Source organism: Phaseolus vulgaris, chromosome 1 (genome assembly GCF_000499845.2).
Source record: "Phaseolus vulgaris cultivar G19833 chromosome 1, P. vulgaris v2.0, whole genome shotgun sequence".
Taxonomy (NCBI): domain Eukaryota; kingdom Viridiplantae; phylum Streptophyta; class Magnoliopsida; order Fabales; family Fabaceae; genus Phaseolus; species Phaseolus vulgaris.
Window position 1 is genome coordinate 52,755 of NC_023759.2, and position 17,894 is coordinate 70,648.

The 17,894-nt window shown below is 34.8% G+C and overlaps 2 protein-coding genes across 6 annotated transcripts; both read left to right on the plus strand.

Moving 5' to 3' along the window:
- Positions 1-576: 576 nt before the first annotated feature.
- On the plus strand, positions 577-7,032 carry LOC137816280 (BTB/POZ domain-containing protein At2g30600). Of its 3 annotated transcripts, XM_068619360.1 has the most exons (13): positions 577-755; positions 1,161-2,051; positions 2,294-2,617; positions 3,227-3,454; positions 3,787-3,948; positions 4,333-4,545; positions 4,643-4,690; positions 4,789-4,847; positions 5,576-5,708; positions 6,103-6,183; positions 6,265-6,345; positions 6,534-6,602; positions 6,697-7,032. In XM_068619360.1, exons 2-13 carry the CDS (start codon positions 1,260-1,262, stop codon positions 6,913-6,915), a joined length of 2,409 nt encoding a protein of 802 aa, XP_068475461.1. In that variant the 5' UTR covers positions 577-755; positions 1,161-1,259; the 3' UTR covers positions 6,916-7,032. The 3 variants fall into 3 exon arrangements, 2 of the variants coding, with proteins under 2 accessions (XP_068475461.1, XP_068475460.1); XM_068619359.1 differs by lacking the exon at positions 577-755 and having other exon boundaries at positions 971-2,051; XR_011081787.1 differs by lacking the exon at positions 577-755 and having other exon boundaries at positions 1,078-2,051; positions 6,497-6,602.
- Positions 7,033-8,765: 1,733 nt separating this feature from the next.
- On the plus strand, positions 8,766-16,815 carry LOC137816284 (pentatricopeptide repeat-containing protein At1g76280). Of its 3 annotated transcripts, none has more exons than XM_068619364.1 (13): positions 8,766-9,388; positions 9,472-9,514; positions 9,698-9,899; positions 10,321-10,428; positions 10,750-10,932; positions 11,256-11,699; positions 12,196-12,291; positions 12,560-12,733; positions 13,263-13,490; positions 14,313-14,456; positions 14,559-14,747; positions 15,576-15,695; positions 16,070-16,815. In XM_068619364.1, exons 3-13 carry the CDS (start codon positions 9,726-9,728, stop codon positions 16,454-16,456), a joined length of 2,247 nt encoding a protein of 748 aa, XP_068475465.1. In that variant the 5' UTR covers positions 8,766-9,388; positions 9,472-9,514; positions 9,698-9,725; the 3' UTR covers positions 16,457-16,815. The 3 variants fall into 3 exon arrangements, with proteins under 3 accessions (XP_068475465.1, XP_068475464.1, XP_068475466.1); XM_068619363.1 differs by having other exon boundaries at positions 9,181-9,388; positions 9,715-9,899; XM_068619365.1 differs by lacking the exon at positions 11,256-11,699 and having other exon boundaries at positions 9,230-9,388; positions 9,715-9,899.
- Positions 16,816-17,894: the final 1,079 nt, after the last annotated feature.

The following is a 17,894-nucleotide window of genomic DNA, read 5'->3' on the forward strand; positions in this document are numbered from 1 at the left end:
TTTACATAAAGATATTACACTGGTTCTATAGAACCATTACTATTATATGTGTCAGAATAGAGATATTATACTTGTTTATAATATGTGTCCAAATAAAAATATTACACTGGTTAACCACTATAATATCTGTCATAATAACTGTTATAATATATTATTTTTTTATAAATAATTTGGATTAATTTTATTAATTTTCCAACTTATAACATTAAACAAAATATTAGAATACGAGAAAATAATTTTTTGTATTTATTTAAAACATAGGAATAATAAAACTTGTTAAAATGAAGAGTTAAAAAAATAAAGTAAATCATAATCCATAATCAAACTAATGAAAATACAATGGCAGAACTTATATAAAATAATTAAAAAACAAATAAACAAAGAGAATATAAAAAGCTTTGTGTACTAACCACTTTCTAGATGAGCAGTGTCCTTTTCTTTTAATAGTATATATCATACCAATAAGACAGTTAATGGATTAAAAGTTTAATATAACTTAAATTTATAAGAAAATTTAAATTATATTTTATAATAGTGTAATTTTAATAAATTTGATTTAGTAATAGTAATAAAAATGTGTTAATAGTTTAATTTAGGAAAAGATGAAATGATCGAGATCTGACAGGGCATCAAAAGTGGGGGTGTGAGGGAATGATCGACAACGCAGTGACAGAGCCACAGCCAGAGGCAGGGTGATTGCGCGACGGTGCCATAGCTCCATAACAAAAATCCATGGCGATTGAGCAGTACGGAAGGTAATTTTGTTTTAACAAACTAACAATTAAAGTTTTGATGTGAAATATGAATGGTGAGGCTGAGACCGAGCAATTAGCTGACGAGGATGGTCCTACTCATTTCCAATCAGGCAAAGATACGCACAACATGACAATCAGTGTTGTTTACGAAATCATTTATGTTCATTTTCCTTACGAGGATCTTAGTCAGCATAGATATTTCATGCTTTTAGTTTGTATTTGTTTGGATAAGGATGTGGCGTAGGATTGAGAATGGGATCCATTCATCCACCCAACAACTCCTTCTATTTCTATTTTCCTTGTTTCTTATGCCTTTATTATTTGTTTGGGGTCAAGTCTGAAAACTTCTAGTAGCCTGTTTCTGGCAATTTATCTTTTATTCAGACAGTGATGTTTGTTTTGTAGTTAACTGTTCTCGTTCCTTCTCACACTCCAACATTACATTACCCATCCATTCCCAAATTTTGCATATTGGTTGCTACTTTGCTGTGTCGAAGAATAAACATGTCGGCTAAGTTTCTCACCGTGCCGCCATTTGAGTGCGCCTGGAGAGAGGATTTGAAATTTCGGGAAGCGGGTCGGGGTTGTGTAGCCTTTGAAGCATTCGCCTGCAATGATGTTACACTGGTTTTCCGGGAGAATGTGGGAAGCCAGGGCTACCATTATAAAAGAGATAGCAGTCCTCACTACACAATCATATTGGGGAGTCACAGGAATCGCCGACTCAGAATTGAGGTCAATGGAAAAGCTGTTGTCGACATCGCAGGGGTTGGCCTTTGCTGCTCCTCCTCCTTTCAGAGTTACTGGATAAGCATCTACGATGGCTTGATTAGCATAGGCCATGGCAAATACCCTTTCCAGGATGTTGTTTTCCAGTGGCTGGATTCTTGTCCCAATTGTAATGTTCAGTATATTGGCCTCAGCAGCTGGGACAAACATGTTAAGTATAGAAATGTTAATGTCTTGTCTTTAACACATACTCATATGCCCCTTTCGAAGCATGTTGTTTTTGGTGATTATCAAGTGGAGGATGAGCTTGATGCCGCAGACTCTTACAATTACAAACACATGGATTATGACAAATGGGGGCTCAAAAATTTTCTTGAGAGTTGGGACTTGTCTGATGTGTTATTCATAGTTGGTGAAGAGGAGAAGCCTGTTCCTTCTCACAAGGCAATTTTAGCTGCATCTGGAAACTTTCCTGTATGCTCCTCCTCATTTGTCATCAACATACCCACAGTACCGTATCCGCTTTTCCATGCACTGCTTCACTACATCTACGTTGGCTGGACCCAGGTAGAGGTTCACACCTTATTAGTTTTGTATTTGCTATTGTTGATGTTAAACGTGGAAATTGAGATCATCAGTTTTCTGTGTACATTCATATTTATTTTTTTATCACCATGGTAAGTTTTTGACTGTCAAACTGGTTATCTCACTTCTTTCTTGGTGATTTTAATTTAATTTGATATGTTGTACCCGTCAAATTGCTGTTCATATTTATATTCTTAAGGTAGTTGTGTCTTTGTATCATGTAGATTCCACAGGAACAACTTGGTTCTTTGAGGGCTTTAAGTATACAGTTTGAAGTGATGCCACTGGTGAAGCAGTGTGAAGAGACTATGGAACGGTTCAAGCTAGATAAGACGTTGTTGGGCACGGACAAGAATGTGGAGCTGACGTATCCATCTATCCGACCTCATTGTTCAACTTTGCCCTCACTTCCTATCAGCATTCATCAACTGAGACAATTGAAATTAACAGGCCAGTTCAGTGATGTAAGCATCTACATTGAGAGTTATGGGCTCATTGCACGAGCACATAAAATTGTTCTGAGCTTATGGAGTATCCCCTTTGCTCGGGTGAGCCAATTTCACAATCTTGTCAGATTTAATGTTAGATGCACCCTCTGGTGGGGGTGTTTTTTTAAGATTCTCAGAAGTAAGATTTTACCTAGGGATTAAGTTTCTACTTTTATGGAGGAAGTATTAACTTAGTTAAACTTAATTATAAGAGAGTTAAGTTTGTAAGTGAAGAACTATATACTCAGCGAAACCTTGAAAGAGTGTTTCCAAATTCCAAGTCTCCTAATTTTTTTTCTACAGTGGAGGTATATCTTCTGGTAACAACTTGACTTTCTGAGGTCGAAGGAATGACTAACAAATACAATCTGGTTAATAAAACGATTTTCAATTTTTAGCACTGAATCAAGTTATTCAACATGCCCTGTTACAAATTTAATTCTGTGAGGTTAATTAATGTACACCTCAATACTGTTGTAAATTTATTCATTGTCCAGTGTGTTCTACGTGTGTCTTTGCAATGCAATTTAAACAAGTATTTGTCTTATCTTTATGCATCATAAATTTCTCTCTATGTAAGTAACATCTATGCTATGTTTTACGTAGTGGTTATGTATTTTTGCAACTGTCAATGTGAGCTATTAGTTAAAGATCCTGTTACTTTATCAGATGTTCACAAATGGAATGAGTGAAAGCATGTCATCGGAGGTTACTTTAAGGGATGTGCCACCAGAAGCTTTCAGGGCTATGCTTGACTGTTTATACGATGGGCAATTGCATGACAATGTTATAGATTCTGGTGCTTTGTTGCTCCAACTCCTTTTATTAGCTGATCAATTTGGAGTGACTTTTCTTCAACAAGAATGCTGCAAAATGCTTTTAGAATGTCTCTCAGAGGTAGTTTGGTAATCTTCACTCAACGGAAATCAGTACTTATTTGGAAGTTAGAATCATTTATCCTGTGGATGCCACTTGAAATAACTGTTTGGAGAAGAGAGTTGCGGTTTCAGAGTTGTGAAAACGAAAGAAGAGATACATTTTATAGTAATCAATTCTAAGATATTGATACTTCTCGTCAACATATAATATGCAGGGATGAAGTTCTTCTATTGGGTGAAGGTCATACAACAAAGTTTTTCTGTTACACACAAATTGAATGGAGGAAGCAGACAAATTTGGCAACTAATAATACCGTGGCCTTTGAACCTAACCGTTGAACTTTGTTGCAGGACTCTGTATGTCCACTCCTCCAAGTGGTTTCTTCAATCCCATCATGCCGAATTATTAAAGAATCATTGCAGAGGAGAATTTCCATGAACTTTGACTATTATATCAGTGCGAGTACTGACTTTGTTTTGTTAGATGAGACAACTTTAATCAATATCATTAAGGTGTGTTTCTTGTCAAGTTGCTCATTTTTTGTTAAATTCAAGGAATACACATAATATTCTAGAGGCCATGCATCTACATTGGCTTAATCTAAAGCAGAAAATTATTGTCAGTAGCGTGGCATACAGAATAAAGGATTGAAGATCTACTTATCTATACATGCCATTGAAGTTAAAAACATGATTTTATTGACTTCCAGCATATGAAATTTTGAGGAGGCCTAAGCCATTTTATCTGAGAATTTTAGATATAATTTCTCTTCAAATCCCCTGAATACTAGATTAGATATAATTTATACATCAGCAAAATGTCTATCCCAGGGGTCTAATTTTGTAATATTAGGTCATTTGACTGATAATTTCTTGATCCATATTTGGATTTTGCAGCATCCAGATCTGACAGTAACATCTGAAGAGAAAGTCCTTAATGCAATTCTAATGTTTGGCATGAATTCTAAAGAATTATTTGGGTGGGAAGTGGTGGATCAGTTAATAGTAAATTCAAAATCTGAACTCCTTTTTGATGAGAGGCTTCAGTTAGTCCATGACTTGTTGCCGTTTGTGCGATTTCCACTACTACAATATTCCTTACTTGAGAAGGTTGGTAATCTTTGCATCGAGACATCTATGAACACCTTAAATAAATAGTATTTGCTTGTTCTAACTATAATGTTATATTGTTGTAATTAATGTGCAGTTGCAGAATAGCAACATTGGTCAGCATATCCCTGTTTTCCAAACTCTTGTAAGCTTGCTGTCTTCGAATCAATTCAGGCTGTATGTGTAATGTGATTTGTGTAAATCTTAGTTTGAATAACTATTCTGTTATGTTATTTGTTACAGGTTAATGAGGCAATCAATTTTGTTAAATGTGGGCTGGCAGGGCTAGAGAATGAAGAGAAGTAAGTTCTTCACCTTAGTTTGCTTCCTCAGCTTCTTCATTGGGGACCTTTTAACATCTAGATTGTAACCTTTCTAGAAAATAACAATAGCTTATTTGGTTGTGAAAATCATCTTTACTCTATTAAGTATTGTAGTATGAATTTGGATTCATTAATTCTGAGTTATTCTCATTTTTTTTAAACAAACTTATTGGTCCATTTCGATTATAGAGGGGATTTCTATTCAAGATTCATACAAGAATTTTGATGACAGTCTATTGGATGACACTCTCTCTCTCTCTCAAGCTTCATACTCTATCCTTCCTCTTCTTCTATCCTTGTTTTCCTCCTCCAGATAGCCGTTCTAGGGCCCTTGCTGGTGAGTTTGGAGTAGGGACAATAATGGATATGGGAAAGAAATATTAGAAGAGTGGACTATGGAAAACTGAAAATAAATATATGATATAAGTTTATGATATGAGGATGGTATTATAAGGTACTTATTAGTTTGTTGGCCACTTAGGGCTTTCTAAGTATTTCTAAACTAAATTGGCGTTCTTATCCGAAATGGGATTACTTGGATAACAACTTGGGAGTATTTGGAGTTGTTAGCTTGCTTTATAAGTTTTTGAACTTTTTAGTTGTGACTAATCACTTTTCTATTTACGTTATGAATTATTCTCAGATTTTTCTTTTCCTAGAGAAGAACACGTCTAACAATAGTTAACTTACACTACATTTCATTTTAGTGTTCGATTCCAACATAGACGGTCCAGTTACAAGGAACTCCAGTATATTTGCGATGGGGATGACCACGGAGTTCTGTACTTTGCTGGCACGTCCTATGGTGAACACCCTTGGGTTAATCCTCTCTTGGCAGAGGTAGAATTCTAGTTTATCTTTTCCCCCCTCAATTTTTATTTGGTTAAATAACTTATTATATCATATACAATCTTTATGTTTTAGTTTTCATTCCTAAAAACTACTTATTTTCGTCTCTACAATGAATACACTTTTTAGTTCCTTTTAAGTCCTCTTGTCCAAAATTGTAGGGACTAAAGCAGATTAAAAGACGTATGTGCATAATAAAACATGTTAAAAAGGTTTGTGTGTAGGAACTCAAAAGGAGTACCTTTTAGGTACAAGGACATAAAAACCTAGAGATTGTATAGTTAGAGGAACCAAATGAGAAATTAAGTCTTCTTTTCTCTAGGAGTCTTTATGCTAAGGTCTTACGAATGAACTGTTTATGCATTCCCTTTCCCTTGTGTGGCAGCAAAGAAAAATTACCATAACAGCCAGCAGCCCCCACTCAAGATACACTGATCCCAAGGTTTTGGTCTCTAGAACCTACCAGGTATGCTAAAAATTTTAACTACAATTGACTATTGAACTCTTATTTTGTTGTATGGCATCTAACTTCATGTGGCTATGGCAGGGAACATGTTTTGCTGGGCCCCGCTTGGAAAATGGGCAGAATTGTACCTGGTGGATGGTTGATCTTGGCCAAGATCATCAGGTATGCAATATACTGATTATGTATGTATGTTTACTACTATTCAATAATAGTACTCGCATTTGGTCATGCACTTTGAGCAAGTGGATGCTTGAAGATTTTACTACCACTCTCCAACCTCATTTATCAATATGAATGGATCGTTACTTCTTAGATGTAATGAACATTCTGAATAAAATCGATGGATGCAGCTTATGTGCAACTACTATACTCTAAGGCAGGACGGTTCCAAGGCCTTCCCCAGATTTTGGAACATTCAGGTAAACAGTCTCTTGCTCTGTGGAGGGTTTCTGTCTCATTATTGTTATCTGTTGAAGGGAAAGATTAAATAGTTATGGTGTGTAAAAAATTCAGGGCTCACAGGAGGGGAAGAGCTGGACGAATTTGTGGGTCCATGAAAACGATCGGAGTGTATGTAAACCTGGTCAGTTTGCCTCTTGGCCGATAGTTGGCCCCAACGCTCTGCTTCCCTTCAGGTATTTCCGGGTAGTTCTCACTGGACCCACCACCGATGCAACCAATCCCTGGAATTTCTGCATTTGTTACTTGGAGCTCTATGGCTACTTCCTCTGAAACGCTTTTGGTTATGCCAAAACACACCATACTTCCCCAAAATACATACGATTCACCTCCTCGTGTACATTATGGTTTGCTTAAGTCATGGAAGAGAAATCAAGTTTCACAATTTAATTGTAGTTTTTTTTTTTATTTCATCATTTAAATTTGATTACAAGAGAATTAGTTATAGAAGTTGCCCTTCTTCGCCGCGTCTTTTAAGAAAATAGCTGGAGAAGAAACTTCGATTTTCAATAACAATGAAGGTAAATTAAATTGATAAATTTTATATTCAATTGATAGCAATAAATCACGCAAATATGTAAATTGAAATATTTATTTTAAAGTTTCGATAACTTACCTTATATATGAGTTAATGTTAACTGCACTGAGTCAATTGTATTCTCTCTTATTGATATCGAAAATAAGGATAAATAGTGATTTTTTAATTGAATTGGTTCAATTTTATAAGAAAATTGAAATCGGTGGATTTTGAAAAGATTATGCAAATGGATAAGTTGTGTCAGCATGATATGACTTTACGGTAAAGAAGTTGTACATGCATGAAACAAGTTTGGATTTTTGGAAGTTTGGATTTCTGGAAGTTAAGTCATGCTTTGACATGACTTTAGTGTGGAAGGAGATTTAGTATGGAAGGAGAAGTCGTGTTTGATCCACATGACTTTTTTTATTAATTCGATAAAATGGAATGATATCGTAGATGTTAATCGATATTTGTTTGCTTTTATATGAGATTGTGTTATGTTGGTATAACTTTTGTTTTTATATTAAACTAAAGTTGTGATATGTTTACACGACTTTTATACGAGATTATTAATGTTAATATTAATACATACGGTTTTATAATATATATGTTGTTTATATAAGGTGGTCTTGTAAATGGTAAAAAATGCAACATCCACTTATTGAGTATAATGAGTTTAATAAGGAAGACCTTTGATCAACAATAGTCCAAACATGTTCTTAATGAAATCAAACTTACATCCAATCTTAACAACATTTTTTATCTTATACTAATGACAATTTTTGCGGTTTTAGTGGTCTCTTTCTAGTAGAAACGACATTGCTCCCTTAATCATTGTTGAAGCTTCTCCTATTATTAAGGTAGTAATTCATCTTATCTATTTTGCCACCAATGAATTTCATCAAGTTGATTGGGTAATGCGACAATTTGGGTTTCAATAAGGTACGATCCATTAAACTTATATTAGCTGTATAAAGAATATGAAAAGTAAAACAAACAAATATTGACCAGAATTCCATCAAAGGTGGATAGTAATGTGGACTGATCAACACAATGTCTCACTGAAAGTATTTAATTTATTGGTAATGGTCATTTGTGTGACACAACAACATAAAGACAATGTTACATTGATCATACTATTTGGTACATATCGCTTCTAGAACCGACATCTGACAACAATGTAACTTCACTTCATTTTACTTTTCATGATGTAATTTTATGGAATTGGAAATTCATAAGCGAAAAAATGCATTTTGGAATGTGATGCTCCAAAAGGGAAAGTTGTCTTCTGGGAATGGGGTTTCCAGAAGCGAAAAAATCCATTCCATATGCTCCATAATTCAAAGTTGTTTCCCATAATAGACATTCTGGAAGAGTAAAAACCATCCCAAGATCATTTTCTTTATTTCATGTTTTTGATGGGGTGCAGGAAGAAACATCCCAAAAAATGTCTAAAGGTCCGAGCCCAATAGGAAGGAAATGGATGAGTGTAAGTGTGACATAACAAGTAACAAACTATTTGTTTTTGCACCTCCCTAGCTCTTCCTAGCACCCCATAAATTGGAAAAAATCATTTTATCCTTAAAAAAATGCTTTTCGGACTAGAACGAGAGAACAACACGCCCATAAACTTTTCTTATTCCAAAAATACCCTTTTCAATATTTCGGATTACATAATCCAGAAGTCTTTTTTTAGATTCAAAATTAGCTTTCAGATTATGTAATCCGGAAGTCTTTTATGATTAGCTTCCGGATTACATAATCTGGAAGTCTTTTCCATACATAAGATTAGCTTCCGAATTATGTAATCTGGAAGTTTTTTCTAAATATGAATTTGACTTCCGAATTATGTAATCCGGAATTTATCCAGATTACATAATCCATAGACTTATTATTTCAAATTCAAGGGGGTGAAAAAAAAGGATAAAATGGTATTTTCATATTTAGTATCGGGTGGCACATGAAGGTATGGAGGGTAGGAAGAAAGAGTCCGAGAGAACACATCTGTGGGCCGGCAGCGGGCCCAGAGCGGGCCCAGAGCTACCTTTACTGGTGGAGATCAAAGCATGAAACCCAGACGCAGTGGAAGTTATGAAGCAGAGGGATTTCCTCACTCTGCTGCTTAACAAGTGAAAGCGAAAGCGAAGCATGCATATGCATAGATTCAGAGCAAGGGTTTTTCTGCGCTCAATTTCACTTTGTAAATCTAAGTGGCATCAACATCATGTACATCTTTTTCCGCCATTTTTATTTTTTCTCTTTCCAATTCTAACCTAACCAAACGCTTCTTTCCGCTTATTCAATTGTAGGGTGCTCAATTTCTCTTCTCTCAAAATCGCACCTCCACAACAGGTATGTATTCTCCATTTCACCACTATCTTCATTTATTTAAGATACATAGCTTTTCTGTTCACATAGCAGTTCAATTGCAGCTCAATCACTTTTTTTTACGTATCTTTTCATAAATGTTGCACTTGTATATCTTCATAATTTGTCACTCGATAAATTTCATTCGCCTAACACGTGGTATCGTAGTATATAACAAAATGCAGGTCCAAAATTTATGGAATTTGCAGCAGAACCATCTATGCAGTTGCAAGTTCTTAAGGCACTCTGCTCGGGTCAGAGAAAGAAGGCTTCGGACTTACTTTTGGATTTTGGTTCCAGAACCCAGTCATTAACAGCTGACGATTTTCTTCATATTTTTAAGTTTTGTGCACGCTCTCCTGATCCAGTGGTATGCTATTTCCTAAATAACCAATTCTTTATTTCTGGATTCCTAATACTAAAATTTCATTTTTTTATTCCCCTGCCGCTTTTTATTTTATCTTTTTGCAAAATCAACATGTTAAAGTTTGCTTTAAGCATTTCTTTATAAATGTATGAGACCAAATATGATTCTAACTAGAGTTCTAGTATTTATATATATCCTTAACACTTCCACAACTTGATCCAATCCCGATTCTCGTCAATGTATCATTAGCTTCTACCTGCACTATTACTGAAAGTCTCTGTCATGTGAAATTAGCTAATAACAAATGTATGTGTTCTCCTGTGTGAGTTGGATGCACACTTTCCTTGAAAGTCTCTGACCATGAGTTATGGTAGAACCTTTTGTGAATGTCAAATTTATTCCTTCACTTTTTTATATTTTGCAGTTTGTAATGGAGATTTGGAGATTCATGGAGTTAAAAGGTGTTAGAATGAACGATACATGCTCATCTCTTATGATGCAGGCCCTTTGTAAAGGGGGTTACTTGGAGGAGGTAATATTAGTTTTATTCATGAAATATATTTAGTAAAATTTCCCTTCATGCTCCTTTTCTTCTTGGGTGTCGTATTGTGTAAAGGGGTTATGCTAAGGGCATTGATTTTGGATTAACCCACTACATTTTCAGGGTTTTTTTAGAAAAAAAAAGTTTTTCTTTCTTTCTGAAAATACAATTCCATATGATATATGGATGCTTTATCATGACATTAAATTGTATGTCAAATGATGTATATGAGGCAGTTATTAGTAAATCAGCTTCATCTTAGCTGCGAGAGTTTTATTTTTTTCTCATGTCTACCTGTTGTATTATGTTCAGGCCTTTGATATCATGGATTTTCTTGGAGGAAGTCAATGTCTCTATCCAGTTCTCCCACTTTACAATAGTCTCTTAGGATCCTGCTCGAAAATGCAGAGTCTAATTCTAGCAAACAAATGTTTGGACTTAATGGAAAAGAAGATGGTAGGGAAGAGTGAAGTTACATACACTGAGCTTCTCAAGGTGCGCAAACATAAAGTGCTAGCATCATTCTATTATAGTTGTGAATAGAAAAGAAATTTACTCTTTTTGAGAAAAGTATTGTCTGTTTAGCTGTTAAAGTTGTTTTATTTGACAGATTATTGAGTCCGAAAGCATTTATATGTAGATATGTGATTCAAGGTGAACCACTTGATCTGGACTAAAGAGAATCTTCTTGATTTGATAGTATTAGTTACAAAACGTGCTAGTTTGCACCAGGACCTGTTCTTCTCTGGTTTAATGTGCTTGAATGTTTTCTCTTTTTTTCATAGGACATCTATCACTGAACTTACCCTGTTTCTCAGCTTGCAGTTTTGCTGAAAGACTTGCCAGCAGCCCATCTTGTTTGGCAGGAGTATGTGAAAAACTATAGCATGAGTATCATTGCTCTGCGTAGATTCATTTGGTCATTTACAAGGTTAGGAGATTTAGAATCTGCTTGTAAAACTCTACAACAAATGGTGTCATTAGCGGTCAGGGGAAACATTTCTATTGCTAAAACAGTTTATGGGAAGTTGTATTCTACTAGAATGGACATCCCTGTGCCTTCAAATAAGGGGCTAGGCTTAACCATATCAGACTTTAAGGAGATAAAAAAATTGGACTCTTGTATGAGTGCTGAATTAGATGGGCTGAATGGAGAAGAACACTCACTACTTGTGAAGGCGTTGAGGTGGTCCTTTAATGACATAATACACGGGTGTGCAAACCAAAAGAATTATATACTTGCAAGGAAGCTTATCTTACAGGTATATATTTCACTGAGCTTTTACATGTTCCGTAATGCTCCATCTAACACAGGTCATGTAGATTAAAATATTTTTCTCCTAGATTTTGTAATTGAAAAAGGTTATGAAGCAATGACACCTCTCCTCTTTGAAATGTCTCATGTTTCCGACATGGACCCTAAAACCTTCCTGACACCTGTTAAACATGTGCAGTTTTGTATTTATCAGTTTGTGCTTCATAGGTGAAAGGTTCTCTACATAGTCAGAGAATGTTAAATTTTAAATTCTAAGACTTCAGATCCCCTAAGATTTCAATTATTGAAAGCTTCTGTTAGTTGATTCTCAATAACATATGAATATCAATATTACCATCTCCTTATATATCCTCCTTTCACAATTTTTTAGTATAAATAAATTTCTTGGGTTATGAAAGTTTAAGGGAATTTTTTGAATTTTATCCATTGACAACGTTTATATTAATGTATTTTAACATCTTGAAGGGCGCTTCTCTGTTCAGATGGAAAATCTCGGTTTGCAGCCATCCTGCCATTCATATAATGGCATTATTAAAGCAGTTGCTTCCCATGGAAGTCTTGGGGATGCCATAGAAGTGGTGAGTTCAGCGACAATCATTATGTCCAGAATCACTTGTTTTTATTATATTTTTTCTTAATTTATTCTTTGAGCAGACTGCTATCTGTGGGAGTTCTGTCCAGAAATTTTGATCACTTAAGTTTAGGTCAAATAGAACCTCAAATCATGTCCAATTGGAATCTGATGCGAGATCTAGTTTGTCAGTTATATGGTCTCGTGATTGCGGATACTCAAGTTAATTACTGAAAATTTTTCTTGGCCTTATATTATTTTCGTTTAATATGCAGTTGAAAAAAATGCAGCAGAAGAATTTGAAGCCAAATGATTCAACTTTAGCAACACTTTCAATCACATGCAGCAAAACACAACAGTTAGATTTAGCTGAGGCTTTTCTGAATCAGATTTCCGAATGTCTATATCCACATCCTTATAATGCTTTACTAGCATCATGCAATGAATTGGTGAGCACAAATATGAAATTTCAAACAGAATTCCCATATACCATTTTATTGTCTGTAAGACTGTAATTAGTTTACCTAAAGTCCTAACTATATTCTTTAATAAGACTTTTCAAAAATAGCTAATTCGGGTGTTATATGTTGAGTGAGAGGAAGGGTCGGTAAAACCCTAAAATATGTGACTGAGTCAGTCCAATACATGTACTTTCATATCCTATTTAAAGTTTTGAATAATTTGCTTGTAAAATAGGAGGTGATGTACGATAGTACCGTAATTATTAAATGTACATAAAAATGAAATGAGGAAACTTCATAATCCTGAACAAATTTTTTTTCTAACACAGTTAATAAAACAAGATCCTTCAAACAATGGGTGTTTTATTTTTACCATTATGAGCTTTGTTACTGTTTGGTTTGGACTTGTGGCAATGTGATGTGAAGTTATTTATTTCATCAATGGGCTGTTGAGCACCAATTAAGATGAGCAACTGAATTTATACATGCACATTTTGTTTATCTGATAAATTTGCAGAATCAACCTGAACGTGCTGTGCAAGTGTTTGCCAAGATGAAGCAGAAAAAAGTTTTGCCTAATATCAGGACTTGTGAGCTTCTATTTTCGTTATTTGGTGTTGTAAATGCCCCTTATGAAGACAGTAATATACTGTCACAGGTGGATGCTGCTAAAAGAATAAATGCTATAGAAAAATATATGGCCACAAATGGCATTCAGCACAGTCATCTTTCAATAAAAAACATAGTAAGTTTCATTGATATCTCCTTTTTCACATATCTGGAGGGTTTTTCTTCTGTTCAAATCTATGAATAACTTGTATATGTGATTGAGAAAATGAGGAGGGATTCAACTCAGTGGTCAGTAACATGTTCTGGGGTGCAATTAATGTTAAAATTAAAAAGGTTTTGTACTAGAATATGGATTTGTTAGTCCCTCTGTGTATCATAACCATGCCAATCCGTTTTACCTGTTCTATTTAGTAATTAAGAAAGTTGAAAATCACAGGATTCAAGCTGTCTGAATGAAATGAAGAAATGTTTTAGGTGTTATTTGTGATCAGAAGGGCAGCAAATACTGAAATGCCACATGCTTTGTAGTGCTGATTAATGGCCAGCAAATACGAGAATACTAGATATGGAAGATTTGAACTTAGTATTACTAGAATACCTCGAGGAAAAAACAACAGAATTTTTGCCTTAAATGGTGTATCAAAGAAATAAAAAGAGTTCCTGTGATTACACTACCCTTTAAACAGATGTGTAGGAAATTAAAGGATGAATCTTTTAGTGAAATCATTAAGACCTATATGCAGATGAACTTTTAAAAGAAGTGTTTTTGGTAAAAGTGATGGTGTCACCCAATCCATGAATCCAACCTCATTTAATAGGGAAATGATTTTTTTGGTGACAGTACTCTTATAAGTGATCCAACTATAATGTTGATATTATGAGTAAAGCCATAAAGTTTAAGAGATGCAAAAGATCACTTTGATTAGGGTAAGATATGAGTGGTATCTTGTTCATTTACATTGCTTATGTCTTGGCCATGTTCATTCTGTCTTTTCAGGTTAGAGCCCTTGGAGAAGAAGGGATGATAAGAGAGATGATCCAGTATTTACACGTGGCAGAGAATCTTTTCATTTATAGAAATCCTTCATTGGGAACACATATTTACAACACAGTGTTACATTATCTTGTCAAAGCCAAAGAAGTGAGTGACTCATACATCATTACTTTGAATTTCGACACCTACTTTGTGAAGTGAGTTATTATGCATCCCTGGCTGGAATATGAGGTTTTCCACATGATACAGAGTGATTTGGCGATTGCAATTTTCAAGAAGATGAAGTTATGTGGCTGCGACCCTGACTCTGAAACATACAATATAATGATTAACTGTTGTACCATCCTAAAAAGTTACAGATCTGCTTGTTTGCTGATTTCAACGATGATACGGAAAGGGTTTTGCCCAGTGATATGTACATATACCGCTATCATTAAGGTTCTTTTCATTTTAATCTCTGATAGTCTGGCCCATATTATTATTTTGTCAAAGATTTTGCATTGTACTTGATTTTATGTCAAAAGAGTGAAATGCGCAGATTTATGATTTTATAGTAGTCTTGATGCACTTCCTAATCCCTTCAACCAACAAGTTTAGTTAACCTGCAAGTGACAATTGACAAAGGCGTGCATTTGGTGTTAAATGTTTCTACTAGTTCATAATTTGCATGTTATTTACGTCATTCATGCAGAATTAGTAGCATTTACTTAATAAAGCGATGACATTTTGTTGAAATGGTGCTTCAGGAGCCTTTATGCAGATCTCTCCTAAGTTACATTCTTTATGTTCAAAGTGCAGGATGCATTGTCTTTTTTATACTATACCATCAGACAATGAACATCTTAGGCTGGATGGAGTTTGAAAGTACAAAATACACTAAATCACTTCTCAGATATGTAATGGCTAAGGCATTGGGATTAAGAATAATATGTAGTAACTACCTAAGGAAAGCATGGATTTCTTCTAGATCATCAAGCTTTGGTTCAATTTGATCCTATAACTAATTTTACTTTGTCTTGAGAGGACACTAATTTACTTACTGACATCATGCATCTGACTGCTGGTCATCATGAAATTTGGGTTATAATTAATGGCTGTATTACTGTAAAAAGAAAAACTAATGGTTGTATCACCTGTCATTCATTGTGCATGTGCTGATATATTTACTCTTTTGTTCATGAGTTGCCACGACATCAGTCTTATTCAACCTGTAAATTTATTTTAGAACTGTGTATCCCAACTTGATACGGAGTTTGTTTGCTTCAGATTTTGTTGGAAGATGAGAACTTTGATGAAGCCCTGAATCTTTTGAAACAAGTCATATTGGATGGCATCCAACCTGATATACTGCTGTACAATACGGTTCTTAAACAAGCATGTTACAAGGTACTTCATCTTTCATATTAAAATCAATAAGGGGGATAAAGGGTGAAAGAAAAGAAATCTGTTCCAAAATCCTCGGTTAAGGGATTTGTAATGCTACATGATTGACTCATGATATTTATGGTTCAACTAGAGGAGGTGAGTTAAAGATAATATGGAGTGATTTGATTACATCAAAGAATATTCATGTGTCCACAGCTCGCAATTACAAACAATCCTTTCAATACTAACTATAACTCAAGTTCATTTCTGCACACTTAGCTTGCTCAGGAAAAGAAAAATTCTATCCTTATTAAAAGTCTGATGTGTATTTTATCCATTTTTTATGGAAAATTTAGAATGTGACCTAATGTCATTTAATTTCTTCCATGAATTAGGGAAGGATTGATGTAATTGAGTTAATTGTGGAGGGCATGCGCAGAGAAAAAGTTCCCCCCGATCCAAGAACATGCGGCTATGTGTTCTCTGCATATGTAGATTCTGGTTTCCACAATACAGCAATTGAAGCATTGCAGGTTTTAAGTTTGCGTATGATGTCTGAAGATGGCAACCTACTTGGAGAGAAGAAAAAAATTGTGAATGAATTCATCCTGTCTGAAGATTTGGCTTCTGAGTCACGGATACTCAAGTTATTTGAAGATTCTGAAGATGAATTTGCTGTTGGGTTGTTGAATTTAAGATGGTGTGCCATAGCTGGATTCCCAATCTGCGAGTCAGCTGATCAAAGTCTGTGGGCTAGAAGACTGGAAGGAAAACGATTGTGAGCCCGAGTGTTACGAAGACACCCGGTTAGATAGTTTTAAAAGGGACACCACTGTCTTTGGGGAAGCCTCCATAAAAAGGTTCTCAGTTCAGTAGTGGAGAGACGCGGGCTGAGGCTGTATCATACATGTATGTTGTCAACCGTGGCCGTCGTCATTGCTCCGGCTCTGCGCAGGAATTAAATTTTTTAATCATAAGGATACAAGTTCCGATCATTTTGGAACTTAACTTTTCTGAGTTGCACCAAATTTGAATCTTGTTGACGTTTGGTGCTCAATACTTTTTAACAATAAGTTATAGTAAACTATCGGTCTTTTCGTGATAAATAAAAATTAGTTTAACATTCGATTTGACATTGAAATACTTTACCATAATTCAGAATCATGTATTGTACCTAAACATGAAATGGCTTTTAAATTCTCTTCTCGCTGATTGCTTTGCCACCTCTTGCTGGTCTGGTATATGAAAATAGTATGAAGATTTAGGATTTTATAGTAACTTAACGAACTTCCTAAACCCCTTCCACAAGTCAACATGCAAGAATGCACGCATTTGGGATTGAATGTTTATACTGGTACATATTTTTCGTTGCTAACATTTATCTTCTAGAACTATTGGCATTTACTTTGAATGTTATATTCGGCTCAAAAAAATAATGCAACTAAAATTTGGAGATAGCTCTGAATTAAAAACTTCCACGCCTTTTAAAATTGAGACCCTCGTGATATTTATCTATGTTACAAAGTCTATGTATTATCTGAGACAATTATGTTTATGTTGGATAAGATTACTGTTAAGACTACTTTAGTACTTTCAGGAGAGGTTTTAGTTCTCAGCTGAGTATATTATGGTTTAATGGTTTGAACAAGTTTCGTACAGAAGTAGGTTCCTGGACTTCTAAGAAACTTCAAAAAGCTTTTTAAAGAACAAGTGTAACAGCAAACCCTATTTTTTTACAACTTGTATAAATAGGTCTTATAATTACTTTATAACGACTTTAAATAATCAGAAAATATTAAGTTGTGATTGTTGCAGAAGCAACCAAATGGGGCATTTTGTTTTGAAACTGTTTAATTTTGAAGTAAAGAAACAATTGGTGTGAGGAAAAGTCAAAAGGAATAGGAGTGGCTGTTAGTGGATTAGATTTAGAGGTGCGCTTTTATTTTAAAGAGAGGAAATTATGACATTTGGGTGCAATCGTTGTCTTTAGAAACATCATGATAAATGCAGAGATGAAGGAAATAAAGTTTAGTAACTTTATGTTGTTATCATCGACCCACCAAAAGATAAAATGTCTCCCAATACTCCCTAGTGCTTGGATATCATGTTTGTTCTTCTCTTCTTTCATCAACTTCATAACCGCTTGCTTAGATACTGTTTTGCATCAAGAATGGTTCCATGAGGTTTCAAAATTAAAAGTATTACGAGTACATGTGGATC